We start from the raw sequence: 24,153 nt of genomic DNA on the forward strand, positions 1-24,153 counted from the left end.
CGAGTGGAGTATAGCACTCTCCGCTTCAACTTTTGCGTAATATTACCTTTGCGTATTATGCCTGAATAATAACATTGAAATAAAAAAATCTTAACCTAAAACTTTGCAGCTCTACTATTTAAGCTATAAGTTTATAGAAATAAAACAAAAGTAAAATTACATTTATACCTGAAATAGCAATAAATGAGATCTAAATTTAAATATACACATTTATATTATACATTCTATACATTTTTCATAAAAATATTTCTTTAGCATCGGAAGATATAAAAATGTACTTTTAGCTATTTGATTTTCTATTGTCGTGATAACAAAAACGGTAAGACACTTGATTGAAATAAATAAGAATCAGTTCAATTCTATAATTATTATAAAATTGAATTGTAAATGTGATCGCACATTTTTGTCAACACGCACGCGTCGAACGCGCCGCGTTTCTCTATTATACAAGTACGCTGGACGTCAGATTTAGTTCTCTTCCCCCGCATTGGGGGCGCTGATTCCGCTTTAAATAGGCACAAAAACAACAGTCATTTCAAGGGTATCATAAGTCCAGCGTACTTGTATAATGGAGGTCAGTGAACCTCGCACACTCGTCTGCACCGTACGCGCCGCATTTCATTTACTATGCGGTGCGTTCGATGCGTACAGCACGTACGGTGCTGACAAATCAGCTTTAAAATCGGTTATATTTTGTGTTTGGACTCAAAGAAAATATAATACATAATATGAAATCACAGCACTTATAAATAAAGCAGACTTTTGAATGTGTCATAACTTTAAAATAATATAAAAATAAAAAACACAAGAGAATTCAATGGTTTTTAAATACTTTCTTAGTGTACGCACGACGTTTTCATTTATTAGCGTTGCAGCCAGCGCGACGCTCGTCCACGCTCATCCAAAGGGAGTTTTTTAGTTCTTTACTTAATAATAAAGAATACGTTAGTGGATGAAGCAGGTAAGTAACAAATAAAAATATCGTTTTTTTTTTTTGCATAAATGGAGGCTATGGCCGGCAAAAAAATTTGAAAAAAATCCTTGAATTTTGCGTGTAGTCAGACACACTAGCCAGATGATAAAGTAGGTAAGTTACAAGGTTTGTTCAAATTATAAGGGAAAAAAGAAGAATTTTAAATATTACATTGTTATAAAATGTCAGTTATCTGATTCTTCCACTCACGTCTTTAACTATAACACCTGTGTGACGTATTTACGCAGCGTATAACTTTTGGAAGTATACTGTCTTTTTTATCACGTGAGGTTTTCAATATGCCTGACAAAGACAAAAGATTACAATGCAAAAACGCCGTGATCACTTTTAAAAAAGAAAATACTAGTCACAACACAGTCAACGAATCACAAAATATCATTATGACATAACATAATATAAATATACCTAACAATAAGTCAATTTCATTCGCACACCACGTCGACGTATTTAACGAAGGAATACTCTTTATTGCTCACTTTTTTTACTGAAGTTTATAATATTTATATTCACTTACAGCCTTTGATTGACTAACATCGAAGTATTGACCAATTCAAGAAGGCTGATTCACAGGTCAAAAATAACCTCAGAAACTTGGCAATAAGTCATTAATTACATGTGATAATCGTGCAAACTATAGGAATTGTGCAAGCTTTAAAAATTTCATAGATTGTCACAACTGCAAACTGTCAAAAAGTTTATCAAAAATTGTGTTTACAGTGCGACAAGACTTTAAATGAACGTGGGCGGTGGCGCTGCTCGTAAACTGTTGACTGTCAAAAACTGTCAAAAATGACGTTTTCGTGTGATGGCAGCGTTAGTTCCTATTGTCGAGCTGTATGAAAGTTTGCACAATTTGTTTTTTTTTTGTTTTAATTTTGGATAATGAAGTTGTGTAATGCACGTTTTAAACCGAGTCAATTAAAAATTATTATTATTGCACAGACTAAATAAACTTAATCTCAACTATCACACAGCCATCGAAATACCATAATATGGAAGTGTCACGAAATTCTCACCAAGGTGTATTTTACAGTTGTCATACTTACATCGGTCTTACAATTTTTTCCCTAGCTACATTTATAAGATTGTAACTGGAGTAGATTTAAGGGGTTAAATGTGTGAGAGCTATCATTGTACAGAATGTAACAAAACAAAACAATAATACTTGAGGGTCTGTACTGTGTATGTGTCCCCTGTATAGAGTTTAATGTGAAAATGCAGCGTTGAAAGAGTCATTTTTTTGTATGGGCAAAAAAAACCACCTCAGAGTTATTAATTTGTCCAAACAAAAAAGCTTTTAGCGCTGCTACTTTCACAGTGAACTATACAGGGGACTAGCATCCTAATGTATTATTACTTTGTTTCGTTACACTTGTATAGGATGGTATTTCGATGCGAGCATTTTAGTTTCTTTCTAAAATTATTGCTGGTTTAAGCTAATATCAAATAGTCTCTACGATTCCTTTCCGTTTCTTCGGGTCGCTGGAGATAAATGACGTTTCCTCTGAGGAATTCTTCTTCATCATTTGGAAGGAACTGGGTACATTCTGAAATGTAAATACAAAATAATAGTATACCTTCTTGCTAAGTCGTAGCTCCACTTGCGCCAGTTTGGGTTAAAGTGAGTTAAATATTATGTTGTTTCTTTTGTTTTTCTTATTTGAAGACACGAGTGGATGAAGTGGGTAACTATCAATTTGAAAACTGACGTTTTTTGCATAAATTGAGGTTTTAGGGGAAATTATAACGGGAAAATTATTTGAAATAAAAGTATGTGAATTCTTTGTATAATATTATGTAAGTTGCAAGATATTTTGTTTCAATTATAAAGGAAAAAGTAATTGATTTATCTTATGTTGTAAAATGTTAGTTAACCACTTCGTCCACTCATGGCGCCAGTCGGCAAAATAAAGAATAATAATATACTTACAGCAAAATGAGTACAAAAATTATTAATATATTTTAAAGACCCAAAAAGCTTTGACAAATAAAATAAACGACACAGTACTTGCCTTTAAAGCGTTAAATTCAAAACAACTAACACTATTTTAATTTAACATGCATATGATTTGTTAATTTTAAATGCAACTTCTGGTGACAGAAACTATTTTATATTTTCTATATTTTTTAAAGAGTTCAAAATACTGGAATGTATCACAAAAATTCTATTTTCTAAGCACAAGATATTGACAGCATATTAGGTAAGGTTTTGACAGTGAAACATATTTTGTTTTTATTTAAAAGCAGATTAAATTCATCATATTATAAAAGGACGGAGTTAAGCACTTGTATATCATCTCACAAAAAAATATATTTATGAATGCAGTCTTGTTCTCTAGATCATTTCACAAGATTGCATTTATAACTCAGCACCAAAATTTTTGTGGGGTTAATACACAAGTGCGTCCGAATATATAAAGCAGTGTAAGCTGTATGGTCGATGCTGTTTAGTGAGGTATATGATGTTATGTGGATGCTTAAGCATTAGTGATACCATGATCGTAGTAAATAGAACTATTGAGACATTTCAAAATTGATATTGAATATTTCTGTAACAAAGTATTAAAACAAAAAAATAATAATCAAATAAAATATAATATACAGAATTTTTGCGCTTTTTGCTCGATATTCTATTGATATCAGCTAAAAAATTGCAATTGTTGTATGGAAACCTATTTAAATATTTATTTTAATTTGTTTTTGTATTCTTTGTTTTAGCGGAAATAAAAATACATAAGTACTTACAACATTTTTGTAAAGTTCTCGAGATACAGCTTGGAGACAGACGGACTGACATAATAGGATCGGCCTTAACCCTTAGGGCAAAAACTACATACTTACTTACTAAAAATCGGCACTTACTTTAAAAAGTAACATCAAAATGTTATAAAAATTAATTATTATTATTTATTACACAGTCTCAAAAGTTCTATTTTCGGCGGAGTTATTATATTTTACCTCACTATCCAGCACCGCTTCATAGTTTCTGTAAAACGTACACTAGAGATAGAATACAAATATTGTTACTTAATACAACCTACGCCATAGGTTAAAATGATTATTACTTAGGCAAGTATGTAAATGCACTGACCTCCATTATACAAGTACTTGGAACTAATACTAGTGATGACAACCAATAACGATTAAGCAGCCATTTGCAAGTTACGTCAGATTTAGTTCTCTTCCCCCGCATCGGGGGCGCTGATTCCGCTTCAAATAGGCACAAAAAGCAGGTGGGTATCATAAGTCCAGCGTACTTGTGTAATAGAGGTCAGTGATGTAAATGTCAAATGATACAGACACCACATAAACACCAAAACAGACATGCATATCAATAATAATTATCAATTGCTTTTTATTGCATTAATAATTTGGTTGCCCAAAAACAATAAATCAAAATGGCTGAATCTTACTAATGAAAATATTTACGCAGCATAATATAACTATTCAACGTTGCTCGTTCTGGCATATTATTCAATATTCTGGCATATTACTAGAAACGTCATAGTTACTAATAATATGCCAGAATCTTTGAAGTTGTATCTCTAACACCACGGATGTCTAAAATAGCAATTTTTAAGCAGAAAGAAATTTGGTATAATTTTATACATGGTGTAACAAAGCTAAGTGATAATACTTTAGGGTGTGTATGTGTTCCTTAAGGCGACGCCTTGATAATTTGGCTGTAGCGATATCGATTTTTCTCAGCAATGACTAAAGCTAAGTTATATTATAGTTCATCGTCAGTATTCATCATGTCTTTGTCTTTGAATTACCCATAGCATAAGACGATTGGTCAACTTTTATAACACAGAATAATCAATCAAAAAGTCCTCTGCAAAAAAAGGAATTCCTATTTTGCCAACAGAGGAAAGTGATTAAGGCTTCCAAAATTTGTACATAGATTGGTTCAAGCATACGCTATAATTTGCCCATAGCTTATATGAAATGCATTATGTTTTTTTTGTCGCTTCATAGAAAACAAGCAATCTAATCTAAAACATATCCCACATGTTTTTTTACTTTAACGCGTCGTCACCTTAAACAGAGTTCACTGTTACAGACACCATACTAATACAGATTTACTATTCAACTATTTCACGAGTTTTTATTGGCCGATACGTCTTCCTGATTGGCTAAATTTATGTGTCTTTAGATTTTATAACGAATGGCATTAAAATGTACACATAGCCAAAAATTATTTACACGTACGATAGAACTTCAACGACGTAGAAAAGCAGACCTTGAATTTGTTCGCTGCATTTGTAAATATTTTTAGTAATTATTCACGTTTACAATACAGTTAATCTTTAGCGCAACTATGAATAAGGACTATCAGCCCGTGTATACCGTACCTTCTGCACGCTAGTAGAGGGTATGGCGGCGGCGAGGCCGGAGGTCCGGCGGATGTCCTCCATCGGGATCTCCTCGGAGCGCGCGCGCGGCGAACCGTCGCGGGAACCGCTGCTGCGGGACACGCTACTGTAATGTACAACGAGGTTAGCTTGGAGTTATAGGGTGAAAATGAGTTAAAAAGACAAACTTTTTTTTTTATGAAATAATGGGGGCAAACGAGCAAACGGGTCACCTGATGGAAAGCAACTTCCGTCGCCCATGGACACTCGCAGCATTAGAAGAGCTGCAGGTGCGTTGCCGGCCGATTTGGGAAGGTAAGGGAACAGGGGAGGGTAGGGAAGGGAATAGAGTAGGGGATTGGGCCTCCGGTAAACTCACTCACTCGGCGAAACACAGCGCAAGCGCTTTTTTTACGCCGGTTTTCTTTGAGAACATGGTATTTCTCCGGTCGAGCCGGCCCATTCATGCCGAAGCATGGCTCTCCCACGTCTAAATTAGGAAAGGTTTTCTATAATAATTCCATTGTTTTGTCTAAAATTTTCCGTCGGTTTCGTCTTAAATTTTAAAGATATCCGTCGTTTCATCCTTAATAATAAAGACCACCATCATTCCTCATCGTAAAAATACCCATCTAAGTCCCTTCCTTAATATAACACTTTTCCTGTAAAGAATCATAACATTGTAGTACAAGCATGTTCATTTAAATTTTATTCGTTTATCACATAATATCAACACTTAGTATTGATCTTAAAACACAGATTGATTTTATCATAAACTAAGTTTAACATACGTTTGATGTCTTAAACATTTGAAAACGTGAGTGGAAAAACTAGGTAAGTAACAGTTAAAAAAATGCCATTTTTGCATAAATGGAGGCTTTGAGGCCGAATAATAATTTTAAATTCAAAATCAAAATCAAAAATCTTTATTAATTTCTCCCACAATACAAAAAACACATATACAATCATTATGATGCTTAGTTAAAAATTATAGTAGGAGACTGGTGCCCTTACTAGGTTGCCCTGTGTCAAGGGGTCACCAGGCCCCCCCTCAGAAGGTATTAAATCGTGTCTAACATCATTTATATTTTAAGTAAGTCACTAGTTGTGAGAGCATCTTCTAATGATATCTAATCATAAATTGTGTGTGTGTGTGTGCGTGTGTGTTTATGTGCGTGCGTGCGTGCGTGCGTGCGTGCGTGCGTGCGTGCGTGCGTGTGTGTGTGTGTGTGTGTGTGTGTGTGTGTGTGTGTGTGTGTGTGTGTGTGTGTGTGTTTATTTATTATTATTTTATTATTATTCAGTATATCTATTAAGTTAACTCCCTACACCACAGCCCTACGACTAATGTCTTGGGATCAGTTGGAAAAAAAAAACTGCTGGGGTGCACTGGGGTATAATTAAATACGGCATTGTGACAAAGTGAAAGTTTGTCGTCTTTGATGTACAAGAAGTATGCCAAATGCTACAACACCCTAGCCCTACGACAGAAGTCTTGGGATCAGTTATACTACTGCTAGGGTGCAAAGATAGTAGAAATTGCAGTTACAATACCAATAGTCCTACTCTGTCCTTACCAAGAGATTCTCGGTCTCATCATAGTTTAACGATTTTAGCCACTTTACTAATAATATGTATTTAACTTTGTTGCAAGGTAAAGGATATATATTATATTTCTTATTTGCTATATTATATAGCTTTCTACCTATATAAGAGGAAAATCTTCGTGCAAAGTATGTGTGTGTTGATGGGACATTACAAATTCGATAATGCCTTCTTTCAGAAAGTACAGGATTATGCTGGTCATAGGGAGTATTCTTATGTGTACACATGATGGAGTAGAGCACAAAGAGTTGCCGAACTGTAAGGACATCACAGAGCTCATACAGTTCTTTAGTGGGAGTTAAAATTGGTTTGAAAAAGGAAATTTTTAGAATTAGCCTTTGCGCCCTTTCAACATTTATCATGAGACTTTTGGGTGCACCACCCCATGCGGTGATACCATAAGTTATTATAGATTGGCAGAGACTTGTATACACATATCTTAACAAATTATTATTGGCTACATAACGGAGGCGCTTAAATATGTAAGTAAGACGACGAATTTTGATAGCCAATTTATTTATGTGTTCAGCAAAATTCATTTTGTGATCTATAATCACACCCAGGTATCTTATATTTTCTGTCCTTTCGATTTGGCTACAGTCACACGGTGAATCAGATTGGGGAACACAATTATGGACTATAAGCTTAAAATAGTTATGCTCTTGCGGCAGCGAGGATTTTTTTATACCAAATGGAATGAATTTCGTTTTTGACGAATTAAGAGTTAATTGGTGATTTGCAAGCCATCTTCCAACCATGTCTAACCCAAATTGTGCCTTATTGTACACATCAGTCCATGTTTTACCACAAAAAGTCAATGCAGTATCATCGGCATAGCATGTAATCATACAGTTTGGTAATCTTAATTTACACAAGTTATTAATGTAGCAGAGAAACAAGGTAGGTCCCAGTACACTTCCTTGTGGGATTCCGCATGTTACTGGTAAGTCTGAGCTCATAGTGCTACCAATCTTAGTACACTGTGTACGGTTTGTGAGGTAGTCAGCTATAAGGGACAGTTGATTTCCTCGTAAACCAAGCCTCTCCAGGGTATTTAGAAGTTTAGCAAAAGGGACTGTATCAAATGCCTTCGCCAAATCTAGGAAGATTGTTAGACATTTTTCACCACTGTCCAATTTACCAGCAACAAATTCAACAAATAAATTTACAGCTTCCTCGGCTGATTTTTTGCGTCTGAAACCAAATTGGTTATTAGAGAGCAAGTTATTTTTCTCCAAGTAGGCTACCAATCTAGTGTTAATAATTTTTTCAAAAATCTTTGACAGTGGTGAAAGAATTGATATTGGGCGATAATTGCCAATACAGTCCCTTTTGCCATCCTTGTGAATGGGGACAATCACAGACTTCTTAAAAACCCCAGGAAACACACCATCTTCCAAACATTGGTTAAACAGTCTAGTGAGAGGAGGAACAATAGTTTCGGTTATGCTTTTTAATGCCTTTATCGGGATGCCATCCCATCCTGGTCCTGAGTCCTCTTTGAGATTAAGTAAGAGTCTGTTAACTTCATCCTCTGACACACCGTGTATAACAAATGAATCAGAGGGTGGTACCAAGTCATCTAAAACAGTTGAAATAGGGAGTGGAATGTTACTAGGAATTTTGTTAGCTAGTTCAGAACCTATACTCGTAAAATATTGGTTCGCAAGATTAGCCGATGTTAACTCATCGGAAGCAATGGTCAACAACTCAGATGGTGTTAAATTAAAAGGGATAAAATAAGTATTTGTCCTTATGTTTTAAAATTTTAGTTAAAACTTATATGGTTCTTCCGTTCACATCTTCATTTATTTTCACAAAGGTTGCTTAAAAATCAAGGTGATTTATGTTTAACCAAAAGAAAACCATATAAAACCATACACACCTCTCTCTACTAGTAGTTCTTTCCCGGTAGACCACTACACCATCTTTCAGCACGTGCCCGCTCGGCCGCCGCAGTCTTCTGTCACCGTCATCGCCATCTATACCAGAAATAACGTTATTTTATATAACACTTGATAGTATCAGTTATACCTAATTAGGAATAAAAATAGTTACACAAAGGACACAGTATACATAATGATTTATCCCGTTCTATCAAGCGTCTTTTTCAACATATTAGACAAACATTGTTCTAATATTATTATTAGCGCGGCACCAAAAGTCACAGGAACTTCTATAGCGTTTCAGTGCATTGTCGAAAGAGATAGACATACTATCACTGTGCTTCTTTCACTAGTACCATTACCCACCATGTCCAGCAGCCGCCCGATCTGCTGCATCTCACCGCGCCATGTAGCATCCCCGAGAGAGACAAACGCATGCTTTGTCTCTCTCACTCAGTCGTACCTTTCTGGCGCTGCGCGGGGTGCGCTAACAGAGGCGCGAGGCAAGACGTCTCCGAGAGACAAACGCACACTCTGTCTCTCTCACTCGTATGTCGTACCTTTCCGGCGCAGCGCTGGGCGGGCGAAGGGCCGGGACAGAAAAACACGATACGACGTCATGTCGTACCACGACGCGGCGTCGTTTCACGAGTGCCGCTCCCTGCGGAGCGGCGCTGACACCCCCGCCAGCAGCCACCCGATCTGCTGCACCTTACCTTATATAGTATCTCCGAGAGAGACAGATGCACGCTCTGTCTCTCTCATTCGTACCTTTCCGACGCAGCGCGGGGCGGGCGAAGAGCGGCGCGGCACGGGGCGCGGGGAGCGGCGCCGAAACCCCCGCCACCTCCAACAGCCGCCCGATCTGCTGCATCTTCTTCTGACGCGCCTTCGTACGCCCCTGAGAGAGCAGGAGAACTATATTGGTAGCAACTCCTTAGTCAGTTTAAAATTATTTTTTTACACATTTTCCGATAGTGCAAAGGGATACAGATATTACAAAATGCATAATATTACAGTCTCTTTCATTATTCTTGCAAACTACAAGTTATTGGCAAACCGTCAAAACTTAAAATTTGACAGGTTCGCTAAGTATGACAAAAATTTGTAGATATGTAATAAAAGTCAGCGTTGCCGTCCCAGGACTTTCGGAAATCGTCATCATCATCACCATAATTGTCATAATCTCCTCATCATCACCATAACTATCAATCGTCACCATCACCTTAGTAAGGCGCTGTTTAGCCGCCATGCTGCGGATGTGATCGTCGAACTTGAACTTCGCACGCAGTAGAACGGTGCGCGGCGCGGCGCCGGCGCGCGGCTTGTGTACTGTGAGGTGCAGGCAACGAGGATCCTCCTTGTCACCTTGGATCTAAAAAAAAGTGTATAGACAATGTTGATAAATGTCACAGACAAGAACTTATAAGGGCGATTAAAAGTTATTAACAAAATACATCTCTTTCTCACATAACGATTTTACATTAACGGTCGTACTCGGATACATTAAATATGATTAAACTTCAATTGAAAGAAGAGTGTGACAGATAATAATGTATGTGAAAATCTTCATCCCGAGACGAAGCGGGAGGGGGTGTAGACGTTAAGACTGCTTCGTAATAACGCTGCGATGACGCAGCGGCCGTGTGGCCGGCTATGCGTCAAACGGCAGCGCTGCGTCGACGCAACGCGCCGGGTGGACTGGCTCTCATGCTATACCTCTAAATCCTGCAGACTTCCAACCAATTTAGCGACGCCCCACCCCAGTCGTTGCTTGTCAGGCTCCACCAATATGATCTGGATGCTGTCTACCGCCAAAAACCGGTGCTGCCACGTCCCGTCCTTCTGGATTATGTCGCACGAGATGAGATCAGAGTCGTCTGTGAAAAAAAACAAGTTAAAGTAACGGTCGTGAGGTGGGTTATGTATAAAAATGTATTGTGGATACCCACGTTTTGGCGTGAAAAGCCAGGGGTGGGCATTTTCAAAAAAAATGTGTACCCCTGGTTTTTACCTTGTCCCTTGACTTCGCTACAGATTAATTGTAAAAAATTACATACTAACATTTTGTAATTTTAATGTAGTAGCAAAAACAAGTTTTCTTTTATTAAAATAAATTCACGTTTGTATAAAATTTTATTTAGTATGAGATTTATAAGGGTTTTTAAGTACCGAAAACTATTAAATTCACCTGTCCCCTTCCCGGAAGTTGTAACAAAATCTTTAATAACTATTTTTTTTTTCTTAAAGTAAGTTGCTTAAAAACATATTTTAGATTCCTAAATATTTAATGTATCAATTGAATGTGTTGTTAATTGTTATTGAAAAATCTAACATAATTTAACTACAAATTAATTAAAATTATAATCATGAAAAAACAACCCGACCGGAATGTTCTGTTTAGTGACCGTTTTTTTTTTTTTGTTTTATAAACATACTATAAAAATATTTTCGGCACTAAATGATAGCACTATATTTATACGTGGGAGAGCCTGGCTTCGGTACGAATGGGCCGGCTCGACCGGAGAAATACCACGTTCTCTCAGAAAACCGGCGTGAAACAGCGCTTGCGCTGTGTTTCGCCGAGTGAGTGAGTTTACCGGAGGCCCAATCCCCTACCCTATTCCCTTCCCTTCCCATCCTTACCCTCCCCTATTACCCTGTTCCATCTTAAAAGGCCGGCAACGCACTTGCAGCTCTTCTGATGCTGCGAGTGTCCATGGGCGACGGAAGTTGCTCTCCATCAGGTGACCCGTTTGCTCGTTTGCCCCCTTATTTCATAAAAAAAAGAAACTCCAATTTGAATTTAGTAGTTAAAAATCTGCTACAAGACGCGGATGCAGGTTGGACAGTTCTTCAGGAACGGTTTCTTTGTTCAGATAAGTGACCATATTTTGTAAGCATTATTATACTTTCTCCAACTGTTATTACTGTTGACACGTTGCAAAATTAGCTTAGTATTTAGTATAAAAAATGAAATTGTGATAACTATTATCGGTTATTTACAAACACTTTAAAAGTAAAAGAAAATATTATGTGACTTCCGATTTGTGACTTTTCGTATGGTCACCTATAATGGAACGGACAAGTCACAACAGGCGGAAAGCATAAGGCTTAGTGCACATTTTAAATAAATTATTTTTTTATTTACAGATTTTATTAAGAAAATTGGAGATTTTTAAACTGGTACGATTAACGTACAAATATATTTTTTATTACTTATGTCACTTATGTGTTAAGGTGACGCCGCGTTAAAGTAAGAAACCGTTTTGGATATGTTTTAGATTGCTAGTTTTCTATGAAAGGCCGGCCCGGCCTCTCACAGAAAACAAGCAATGGAACAGCAAAAAATGGAAAGGGCGTAAGCGACAAAATAGTTTTTGTCGCGTTATTTAAAAACCATAAAGACATTTCATATAAGCTATGGTCAAATTAAAGTGCATGCTTGAACCAATCCATGTACAAATTTTGGAAGCTTAAATCACTCTCACACGTTGGAAAAATAGGAATCCCTTTTTTACACAGGTCTTTTTGATTGATTATTCTGTGTTATAAAAGTTGACCAATCGTGTTATGCTATGGGTAAATCAAAGACAAAGACATGATGAATACTGACAATGAACTTCAATTTCTTAGCTTTAGTCATTGCTGAGAAAAATCGATATCGCTACAACCAAATTATCAAGGCGTCGCCTTTCCTTAACAATAACAAATATACTATTTAAATTTAAGTACCTAAAAGTTTTATTTTTTAAATAACTTTGATTTTATTTCGACTACTTTTCTATCAGTAAAGTTGAAAATAATTTTGTGTCATTGATATTTGCAGATTTATAATAACTTAGGAATTCGTAGACATGTGAACACATCTTTATGATTATGAGATGTTCGTCCCTCTAATTAATGAAGTTAAACCGATGAAATCAAATAATTTTTTACTTTTATAAGTAGTGCAACAATAAAAATGTTTAAATAAAAGGTTTTTGTGTTATAAAAACTTCTTTAAATATGTTAAATATTACTTACTTATGTAAAAAACTGAAAAATAACCTAGTGGGTAGGTCACAGAGTCACACTATGGATTAAAAATAATTGCTACTCTTGTTGATCCTTGAAATTATCTATATTTTTTTTAATAAACAATTAAATAAGCATTTCACTACATTAAATAAATGAAGAAATCCATTTATTGCTGTATTTTTTGTATTAAATTATATTTTACATTTAGTCACACAACGGAATCTGTTTCGTCGAAAATTCGATTTTGTTTCAATAATATCAGAATAATATAACGTTTTCGGCGTTCTTTTTCACTTATTCCATTAGTTCAATATTTTTCCTTGTCTATGAGATTCAAATAAAGGTAAATAAATTACCTTAAAAAATATAGGCATATTTTGCAAGGGTACATGTTTTTTTGAAAATGCCCGGGTACATTGAGTTTCTAAAATACTAGAGTAGCAATGTCTTACAAAAGATTCTCAGAAATGCGTAACCACTTTTTTGTTCAAAAGACAATGTCAAGTCATATATTCGTTATGTCATTATGTATGTGAGATATGCCTGCAGGCATCTTTGAAGTGGCAACGCGTTGCTACCGTAAACTTCCAATCTAGTTACGTTAGTAACATAGAATATCATTGCCCGGGTACGTATATTAAAAAAAATGTTTTTCTCTCTAATATTGCGCGTTACAGTACCAACTAGCTCACAGTCAGTCAAGTCACTTGCTTCTTACGACTACTATTTTTGTCTATTATCACCCGAGTTACTCTGTGTCTAAATGAATACGAAGAACAAAATTTATCGCAAATTAAGCGTCAATTTTACCCAGAACAACACATTGAAAATGACAATCTAACGAACGAAACAGCGCACAATCCCGATTCGCCCTATAAGTTTCTGAGAACGCGACGGCAAGACATATACAAATACTGAACAAATGCAGAAATGACGTCTGTGGGCTTCGGTCTCAACGGGCATACAATATGTAGCGGATAACAATAATTGTGTAACATGTAATAAAATATTTAGTTTTAAAGAGCTGTATACAGTTAGAATTGGAATGCAGATTGATGTAAGTTATAGTGTTCAAAAATATTCTACGTTATTTATAGTCTGTAGCCTGTTACTGTATTTGATAAATAAATAAAATAAAATATTTTACTAAGGCGGATAATCTTCCTTTGGGGCGAACGACGACGACGACGACGAAGAACGTGCGTATGGCGCGAAGTGCTCGCTCCATCTTGTGATATATCCTTGTAAATGACTATAATATACTCACTGAGGTCCAAAACGTCGCCAACTCGCTCGAACGGCGCGGGGTTGGTGAGTGGCAGCTGCGTCTCGGGTTTGCCCGCCAGCGCCAGGTACGCCGCGCGGATGAGGAAGAACGTGCGTATGGCGCGACGTGCACGCTCCATCTGTAAGTCCATTACATTGCATGTTTAGTATGAAATAACGCATTGTATGCATAGCTGCGTTACGGCAACGCACATCAACACAGTCCGCACCGTACGCTCCGATTCTGACCCAATGGACGCGCAGCTTTAAGGTACAAGTTGGAACCGAGCGATACGCGACAATGCAGACGACGTGTCGTCGCGACAGTTTTGGTTACTATGTATTTCTCACCTTCCGCAGCTAGCGAAACGAAGCTAGCGACACTTATTCATAGAAATACATAGAAACCAGCAGTGTCGCGACGACACGTCGTCTGCAGTGTCGCGTGTAGCCCGCTGCCGACCAGCACCTTTAGAAGACACTAGATGACGCCCGTAACTCCGTTACGCCAAGATTCATTTATTGCGAAGGAACCGTACATTTTTCCTGGATAAAAAGCGTCCTATGTCCTTTCCCGGGACTCAAAGTATCTAGATACCAAATTTCAGCGAAATAAGTTCAGCGGTTTGGGCGTGAAGAGGTAACAGACATTCAGACACACTTTCGTATTTATAATATTAGTATGGATAGCATAGATACCATACCTCTCCGCTAGGCAGTCGTTTCTCGAAGGCGATGCCGGACATTGGTGTCTTGGTGGGGGGCAGCAGGATCGCCGCATCCATGCACAGCCATTCCACGTTCAGCGGCTTCTTGCTCATCTCGCAATACCTGGAAATTATAAACTTGTAAAGGACTGGAGTCCTGAATCGCTTAAGTTTCTGAATAATTATAATACAACATTATAGCGCGCGCGGAACTAGTTGGCCGCGCCTTAGGATCATGTTCATGATCATCATGTGAGCGGTGGGACGGAGAGGCGGGGGCGCTTGATTTTGACTGTTCTGGCTAGTTTAGACAAAACGCACAATTTATTGCAATAGCAAGATGAGTTCGCTGATAAAAAGATAATCTAAGGAAATAATATTCAAAGTGCGTACGTTTTTTTAAAAACGGATTGCCGATGTCAATAGTTTAGAATATAAAACTGATCAATTGTTTTTAATTTATTATTTTCAATTTTCAATACTTGAATAATTATTGTTCACGATATCTCGAGATTGGTGGTCACTGTCTAATCTCATGTGCGTTGCGAACAGCGAGCAACCCGCCCCCTCACCCCCGTCCCTACCTAAGGCACGACCAACTAGTTCCGCGCGCACTATAGTGGACTCCGCTCGGTCGGAAGAACTTACTTTGGAGTTTACACAAATTCCCACAAACTAAGTCTGGTCGCAGGATAGAGAGACATTTGACCATTGACCTATACATACTCGTAGCAGCTTACGCTGTGCTGATACAACATTTTTCGACACTGTAGAATATACTCACTCGTCTTCAAACATGTCCAGGAATATGTCGTCACACTTGTAGAAGTTTCTGGCGAGTGCTGCGGCGCGCGCCCGTAAGGCGTCCGCCGCGGCGACGTCGCGCGCCCGCACCGCCCGCCCGCTACACATTGCCGCGCGCAGCAGACGTATGCTCAGCTCGCACGTCACTAGACGGACTTTTGACGCTGCACGAGAAAAACAATATATTATTATGATACTAGCTAATCCGGCAAACAATTATTGTCTTACCATATACAACGTGGGAATATGAATCAAGTGATATAATTTCAAATATTGTCATGAGGATGTTGCTTAGTGTCACCAGTTTTAGAAAACTCGATAGACGAGACTCAAGACCTGAACTGTTTGGCATGCTACAATGTTATTTCATTAGTGAAAAAAAAAAACTGTTGGCAATTTCTCAGACCTTTTACATTTTTCAAATAATAAGCAGGACCATTTTCTGCTTATTATTTGAATAGGCAACAAAAATCAAAATATTTCAGTTTATTATTTACTAGATGACCCGGTAAGCTTCATATAGCTTACTTAATACAAACCTTCCCTGGACATTCACAAAAATTTCAAGACTAAAATCAGCCAAATTGGTTCTGCCGTTTTTGACTTTTCGCGAGACTAACAAAATTTTAAATTCGTTTTTATTTATATAGATAATATGATTGAACTTACTAGGTTTACAACAAAGGTTAGCGATAGCTATTAGCTTGGATATGAGTAGCTCGTTGAAACTCTCCGTGTATCGTTTCTTAGGAGTCTCGCTGGCTTCGCTCGAGTCCTGGCTCTCAGAACTCTCCTTGTCTTTAGCACTCGACTCATCAGAGCTTAGCAGTATTTCTAGGAGCTCTGGACTTACGCCTGTAATGTATTATATTTCAATTATAATCCTGACAAAGATATTTAGAGAAGTTTCACAAAATTGAGCTGTCTTTCAAAAATAACATAAAAGACAAACACACATAAAATCATGTCCCGTATAATAATTTAGTAAGGGGGAAATTAACGTGTTTAATTATAATAAGAGTTGAGATAAAAAAGTAACAAATATGTAACAGCCGAATTGAGGCACCTCCTCCTTGTGAAAAGTGGTTAAAAATTGGGAAATATTTTAGAAAAAACATTAGGAACCAAGTATGCATCATAATTCATATTATTTAACATTGTACCATTTTATAAGGGTACAATGTTAAATAGTTAGATTATTCTAACACATAACATTTTAGTATTATAATATCTCACTATTTACATAATGTCGGCTAGCAAAAAGCGTAACAGAACAGAAATATCTTACCAACTGATAACCCAGGTCAGGCCGTAATGAGAAAAAAGATTATTAATTAGTTCATTACGTTATTATAAACAAACAATATTACCTATATAATAACCACGGAAATGTGATAATAGCATGCATGTTTACGGTTAATGATAATAATAACGGTAATTTGTGTGTTCTATTGGCTAAGTATTGTAGACATTACCTATAAGTATACCTTTTAATGTATAATCGTGAAGAACTAATTTATTCACATGCACATTATAGTTATAAACAGCGCGTATAGTCCCAACTCTCAACCTTATTGTTATCCTCTATTTCATTAAAAAAAATAGATTTCAATTTATAATATGAAAAAAACTTGTTTAATATAAATAATAACTAGCTATTTGACGAGCTTTGCTCGGTATTCGATAAAACACGAATAAAATGACATTTTCTGAAAATGATTCCTAGCTAGATCGATTTGTCGCCCCCGAAACCCCCTATATACTAAATTTCATGAAAATCGTTGGAGCCGATCCCGAGATATATACAAGAATTGCTCGTTTAAAGATATAAGATATAGAAGCAGTGTAAGCATACCTTTATTGTTGATCAGCGCATACAACAAGCACAGTGCGAACAACGCCTTATAGTCGTTTTCGCTGCAATCTAATGAGTCCAATACAGTCTTTAAGAACGGCCTCTTCTCAATATCCTTCGATTGACTTTCTATCATATTCTCTAAGCTCATAGTACGTTCGGTCGACGTACCGGGCACAACCTTAAGTAACTTCTGTTTCTCTTCATCAGTTATATTATTTAGATCCGATAGAGTTTTTGAAGAACTGGAGTCGACTCCGGAGTCCGGTAGGGGAGAATCCGGCATGTTTTCTTTTGGCTTCGGATGGATTTGAGTCACTAGGTCTTCTGTGGAGTCATGAGCAACACTGGATGATTCACTGATATGAGATGTGGAAGGGAGAGATGTGGAAACCAACTCTGGATCTAAATCACAACTCGACTGGTCTGTATCGTAACCAAAGGTCTTCGGACCAGAGTATTCCGGAGTAGTATAATCTCTTTCTGAACATGAGGTATTTTCTAGAGCCTTCTCTAAGCTCATCTGTGGCTTACTGAACTCCAATTTGACATTGGATTTCGCGTTTAACATGTACACGTCTAGAACCTTCGAGGCTCCATCTTCGAAAATTGACATGTCGCTTTGGATGATTATCCAGGCCAACGCATGGACTATGGGCCCGTGAGTTATTATAAGAAATACTTGTGACAGTAAAAATAGAGCGACCACGCACGATACTGATGGTTTTTCGTCTTCTGAATCAACCCTTTGTATGGGATAGTTTAATCTGGACGTATCCGCAGATTTGCCGGTCAATATCGCTTCTAGATTTCGAGTTATCGCCTCTATACTCTGTAGATGATCTCTGTTATAGGGTGATGACGTCACGGGTCTTCTAGACTCAGTCAAGGAGTAAATGTACAGAGGTATTAACAGTTTGTGCAGTAGATGCTCTGTTAGGACATCATTTAGGTCCGGTATATTGAGGCAGAGTATGTCGTTGATGTAATGTAAGTGATCTAGATGTTCAGCGACTAAGTCATCTAACTTCTGTTGAGATTGATGGCTGAAAGATAAAAAAATTAAAAGTATTTTTGGTATAAATTCTGCTTTTAATTATACCAAAATATTTGATGTGGCAAAGAAAAAAGAACTCGGACTAATAATTATTATTGTGATATGAAATTATTACAGATGTGCCAACTAGTCGGTAAAGTTGACTATCCGGCCACTTTTGTAGTCGGCGAATAGTCGTCAATAGCGCCGACTCGGCTTTTTATTATTTTACTATTATTTGTTACGAAAACATCTGAAACCATGATCGGTTGGCCGACTAGTCGGTCGATTAGTCGGCTTCTTTGAACATCTCTAGAAATTATAGTTTAAATATTGTGGAGAAGAGACGCGACGGGATTTCGGCAAAACTTCGAATTTCGAGCTACATCGTGCTGCTCTGGTATTACAATTTAATGTGTATCTTTTGTGTACTAGGTAAGGTTCAATTACGAAAACCTTGATGAGAAAAGACACTGGCAAACTCAAGAACATCTTGACCTAATCACCTAGTTTGTTCATTTCGTTACGGCAGTTCATAAACTTCTTTGGTGAAGGCTTTTTAAAAAGTAACATTTTAACCGACTGGCCGGGAAAAAAGAATGTCTTTTTCTCCATGAAAATTTCAAAACAATGTATTTATCGCTCGTGGAGGCCTTTTTAGGTCTCCGAGGAACACACAATCCCCGCGTTAAAAACGCTCAAAATTTTGAACGTTTTGATCGTTTTTAACGCTTATTAAGTTTGAGTATGGCTATGTTAATGATTTTAAAAGTTACCAGAAGAAAAACACATACTCAGCATCATTTCTGACACAGGCATCCAACTCCAAAATATGTTTCCCAATGAACCAGACTAAGTTACTGAAGTATGGTGCTGCAGTTCTGAAATAGAAACACTTAATAAGAATTAATATTTATTTCTAGTTTACAAATAGATAGAAATGTTAAAACTTTTATTACTGTTTGTCTCTTTGGTGACTAAAACTTTAATGACGCTTTTTATGCTTTCAGGTTGTAGACTTGCCAAAAAATGTATACACACATAATATGCACGCACTTGAACAATGCATTAAAATATTTTCCTGCTACGGTAAAAAAATATTAAATTAAAAAAATAAGTAAAGAAAAAAGCCTATCATACCTGTCTCTTATGAACCTTAGCATGCTTGCATCTTGCACTCTATACACATTCAATGTGAGTGTCCGTACCGCTATTCGAACCATGGATTCAGGATGGTTAAAGAACTTAATAGCCTCTGTGTATAGAGGAAAATCTTTTGTATGCTGGAATGTGTAACAATCATTTTGTAGTTTAAGTTTTAGAAAAGAAATAATAAAGATAAATAATAAATTCCAACCCAAAGGGGTTCAAATAGGGGATGAAAGTTTGTACATAATAATACTTCTTAACGTGAGCGAAGCCGCGGGCTTTTGCTCGTATGCAATGTTTTGACTTTAAGGTACAAGTTGGAACCGAGCGACATGCAGCAACTGCAGTCGACGTTTCGTCGCGACACTACTGGTTCTATGTATTTCTATGAATAAATGTCGCTAGCTGCGGAGGATATATCATAGAAATACATAGGAGACATGTCGCGACGACATGTCGTCTGCAGTTGTCGCGTTTTGCTCAGATGCAACTTGTGTCTTTACAATAAGTATACAAAACATGATACATGCAAGACTAGCTATAATGGTTCTATTAAGAGTGTTATATTATTGTGCAACAATTTCATTAATGGCCTTGATAAAAGGTTTAGATACTTATTTATAGTCATTCCTAATAGTTAATTATGACATGTGTGTCACTATCTCATTGTTTACAACAGAATTTATTAATTTAAACATGTAGGTAGGTTGCACCAACTTACTTTAACTATAACTGTAACTACAATGCAAAATGTCAAATCTTTGGTTAAAGTTAAAAATAGACGCCATCAAGACGCCATATTTAACCATAACCATAGAGCTCGACAAGGCTTTAAATGCATGTAGCGATGAAAGGAACTAACACTGTCATCATACAAAAACGCCACTTTTGACAGTTCTCATTTACCAGCAGCGCCGCCTGCCCACATTCTTATAAAGCCTTGTCGGACCAGCAACATCTTCTGTCAAATTCTGTGGTCAAAGTTAAGGTTAAAGTGAAATTGGCCTTAACTATAACCCTATGAATAACAAAAACTAAGGAATCATAACTCCCATACTATTACCGTTTTGGTTCCTTTTGATCTGTCATGTAACGTCAGCCTAGTACCGCTCAAGGTCACCTAAATATTGCAAATGTATTAAAATGTGTACCTAAGGTACACTTTTGGACAAGTATAATTGTGGAGCATGTTTTTTGACGGAGTTACTTTTCCTTAGTTTTTATTATTCATAGCTATAACCATAACTTTGACCATAACTTTAAGTTTAACCATGCCTCTGGTAAACAAAACCTTAAATTATGTTTAAATATTAGCATAAATTATAGTAAATACTCACCTCATTGTAGAAAAAGTGTATAGTGTGATTATTTAGTTTTAAGCTGAGGGTCTTTAGAAAGGAAATGTAGTAGGCCATTACTTCCTCATCGGAAACATCAAACTTGTGTACAATTATACTATTAACATGATTATTGCTCAACAAATAATCTGAAAATAATAATAACATCAAAGTTGCTAGTAAATATTATTACATATTAACTTATGCTAGATGTCAAGACTGTTAAGTATTTATTTACAGGTAAGTTTTAAGTTTCAATTTAAATCTCATAAGATTTTGTTTTATGATTCTAATAAGATATTCAAATAAAATAGGTAAATAAAACAACTAAAAAGCTACTCACATAGAGACGTCTCATTTCTTATGTTTTCAAACAAAATGTTAAGTGTTTGTAGCAACTGTACACACACATAGGAAGATCCACCACATTTTTGTCTCATTATTCTCAAGAAATATGACAGCATATTCTTCTCCAAGAAAAAACTGTAAACATAAATAATTCCTAATATATTAGATTGTTTTTAAAATAATTTTGTCTTTCTGTTGCATCTTTACTCTTAAATTACTGAACTAATTATAATAAAATTTGGTATGGAGATACTTTGGGTCCGGGAACATGACATACAAGTTGTGTCCCAATAAAATTTATTAAGTAGATTAAAAAATGTGCTTTGCCAGGCAAAATCACAGGGAACACATTGTTTTAAATAAAAAACTTTATAAAAAGCAATGAGCAGCAATAAGAATGTTCATTTATGTGCTAATAAAGTCAAGGTTGCACACATTATAAGTTATAATTTTTTAAGCCTTGCCAAAAACAAGCTGGTAAGTATTTCAACTTAAGAAAAAAATTGTCTCATACTTACTCAAATACTGAGCTATCATTTTGATCACCCCAAATCAGAATCTCTGCGATACAACGTAGTGATTCTACCAAAATCCCTCGATTGCTCTCAGAAACTGTTGTGTTCTTACAGAGTATGTTATGAAGGTATTTTAATCTTTCTAATGAATGGGGATTCTTGGGACGACCCCATCCACCCCCAAACCAGCTTCTACTTCGAAACATTGTGCTCGTTCACGATATTATTTGGTAATTAAAACACGGCGCACCTAAACGTCTTAATTTAATGCACTATGTTCGTCATCTTTTTTCGTAGGTTGTAAATATATTTATATTCCGTCACACATTATTTATAAGAGAAATTACTGTTTATTAATGCTTCACTAAAATCGTCTTTCGATGGCCCATTATATTAAAACTTCGAATATTTATATTTTTCACACCTGTGTTCATCATCGGAAAAATATGTATTTATCATTGACAATTTGACATATGACAATTAAACAACTGTCAAAGTCAAAGTGACAGATAGTTTTTTTTACAAGTTGTTTATGAAAGTTATGACTTGTATGGAATTCTTCCTAAGTCTGAAGGACTGAAATTTTTATTGATCAAAATAATCAGAAATAAAAAATCAGAATAAATCTATGATAAAATTCATCCACAGCGGTCAATGACGTTCTAATAATAATTTATTTTTGCCATTACTCAAGAGCAATACTCACGTCTTAGCAATAAGTAATTTCAGTTGTTGCTATTTAAAAAAGTTAGGCACGTTGTTAATTTGCATTTTGCACGAACAATAATTAAAAGTATTATTATTATTATCATCAGCTGCTGTTGTTAATTGTTATAATATTTTATAAACACTGCCACTGAGTGCACTGCTCACTGCTCAGACAAATCTCTTTTATATCATACCACGAAAAAACAGTTGAATTCCGAGGCGTCGCTTCGCCATAGACAAAACATAACTTCGTTTCTTTTTTACATTTCTTAAAAGTGCAGTACGGTGGAGGTCGCGTCGCCAACAGAGCTAGTAAGTATATATAACAATATTATTATTTATTAACCTTTCTAACAATTGAACTACTCGACATCGTCTGAAATAATAATATTACCTATTACTCTACATAATAATAATACGGCACGGCACGGCAAAACAACGGTTGTTTTGCCATACAAATTATTTCTAGTATCAATTTAAAAAAGTAAATAAAAAACTATTTTCAGGCCTGACGAATGTATAGGTAGGTACGGTACCTAATGTATATTACCTATCAAAATAGGTATCTTTTTTAACTATACAAAATTTCATTAAAATCTGTTGAGCCGTTTTGGAGGAGTTTGCGCACAAATACTGCGGCACGAGAATTTTATAAGTTAGGTACCTACCTAACTACCTAGTAAGTATATTATTATAAGATTATGAGTTGGTAAGAAAGTAGGTACTGATTACTGAGTGCCAGTTACTACTACTTACTTACTTACCTACGACTTTGGCAGAATGATCATCCGTTTTACCCACAGATTTTAGAAGGTTTTACCACTCTTCGACCTTTATATCCTTGGCAAATCCAAAAATGATAAACTGGCAGGGTACTAACATGATTAAAGTAAAACTGCAGTAGCTACGCCTGTGCAGATAGGTAGGTACCATCGAAGAAATTGGTTCATACTTCAAAGGCTTATTCAAGGGCGTCGCCAGGGGGGGGGGGGGGGGGGGCAGGGAGGGGCAGCTGCCCCCCCCTAGAGACTCTAAAAAACGTTGCCAAATATAATGCAAAAGCAACGACCACTATAATATTAAAATCTGGTAATAGATGTAAGGCTCGTAGTACAAGTGAAAAGTTTCATGTGCTGTCGACTTTACCTACAATTCATACCTACTTTTCTCATTTATAGAGAGTGAGTAAAGTATGAATTGTAGACTGTAGCAGGTAAAGTCAACTTGCCCCCCCCTGCGCCATCGGCTGGCGACGCCCTTGGGCTTATTCATTATTCAGTGTTAGGCGTTAGCTGTTATGTGTCGGCTGGGTTTGCCGTACCGCGACCAAATTACTTAAAATAGGTAATAGTATGTCCTTCATCTGCCTAGGAATCATCTTCTCTGATAGTACCTACGTAGTACCTACTGCGCAATACCTATCTGTTGCAGGGCTCGGAACCGGTATTTTTTTACCAGGTATGTAAAACGCACTTTAACCAGGTTTTTGGATAAGTGTTCGCTCGGAGCGAAACCGAGATGCGAGCGATACCTATTGCTTCTGAAAACCTGGTTCATTCCTCGCGGAA

At 36.6% G+C, this 24,153-nt stretch overlaps 1 protein-coding gene across 7 annotated transcripts; it reads right to left on the minus strand.

The window, feature by feature from the left end:
- Window positions 1-2,218: 2,218 nt before the first annotated feature.
- LOC121732288 (protein CLEC16A homolog) lies at window positions 2,219-22,304 on the minus strand. 7 transcript variants are annotated; one of them, XM_042122124.1, is made up of 18 exons: window positions 21,881-22,304; window positions 21,358-21,497; window positions 21,015-21,163; window positions 19,669-19,811; window positions 19,305-19,409; window positions 17,493-18,538; window positions 16,926-16,928; window positions 16,307-16,492; window positions 15,618-15,801; window positions 14,831-14,957; window positions 14,128-14,266; window positions 10,560-10,720; window positions 10,066-10,215; window positions 9,612-9,741; window positions 8,840-8,942; window positions 5,350-5,476; window positions 3,953-3,980; window positions 2,461-2,541 (listed from the first exon to the last, which is right to left on the minus strand). In XM_042122124.1, exons 1-17 carry the CDS (start codon window positions 22,081-22,083, stop codon window positions 3,972-3,974), a joined length of 3,105 nt encoding a protein of 1,034 aa, XP_041978058.1. In that variant the 5' UTR covers window positions 22,084-22,304; the 3' UTR covers window positions 2,461-2,541; window positions 3,953-3,971. The 7 variants fall into 7 exon arrangements, with proteins under 7 accessions (XP_041978056.1, XP_041978055.1, XP_041978054.1 ...); XM_042122122.1 differs by lacking the exon at window positions 3,953-3,980 and having other exon boundaries at window positions 2,219-2,541; window positions 19,323-19,409; XM_042122121.1 differs by lacking the exon at window positions 3,953-3,980 and having other exon boundaries at window positions 2,219-2,541; window positions 8,840-8,936.
- Between the last annotated feature and the right edge of the window lie 1,849 nt (window positions 22,305-24,153).

The sequence above is a fragment of the Aricia agestis genome, chromosome 12 (assembly GCF_905147365.1).
Source record: "Aricia agestis chromosome 12, ilAriAges1.1, whole genome shotgun sequence".
Lineage (NCBI taxonomy): Eukaryota > Metazoa > Arthropoda > Insecta > Lepidoptera > Lycaenidae > Aricia > Aricia agestis.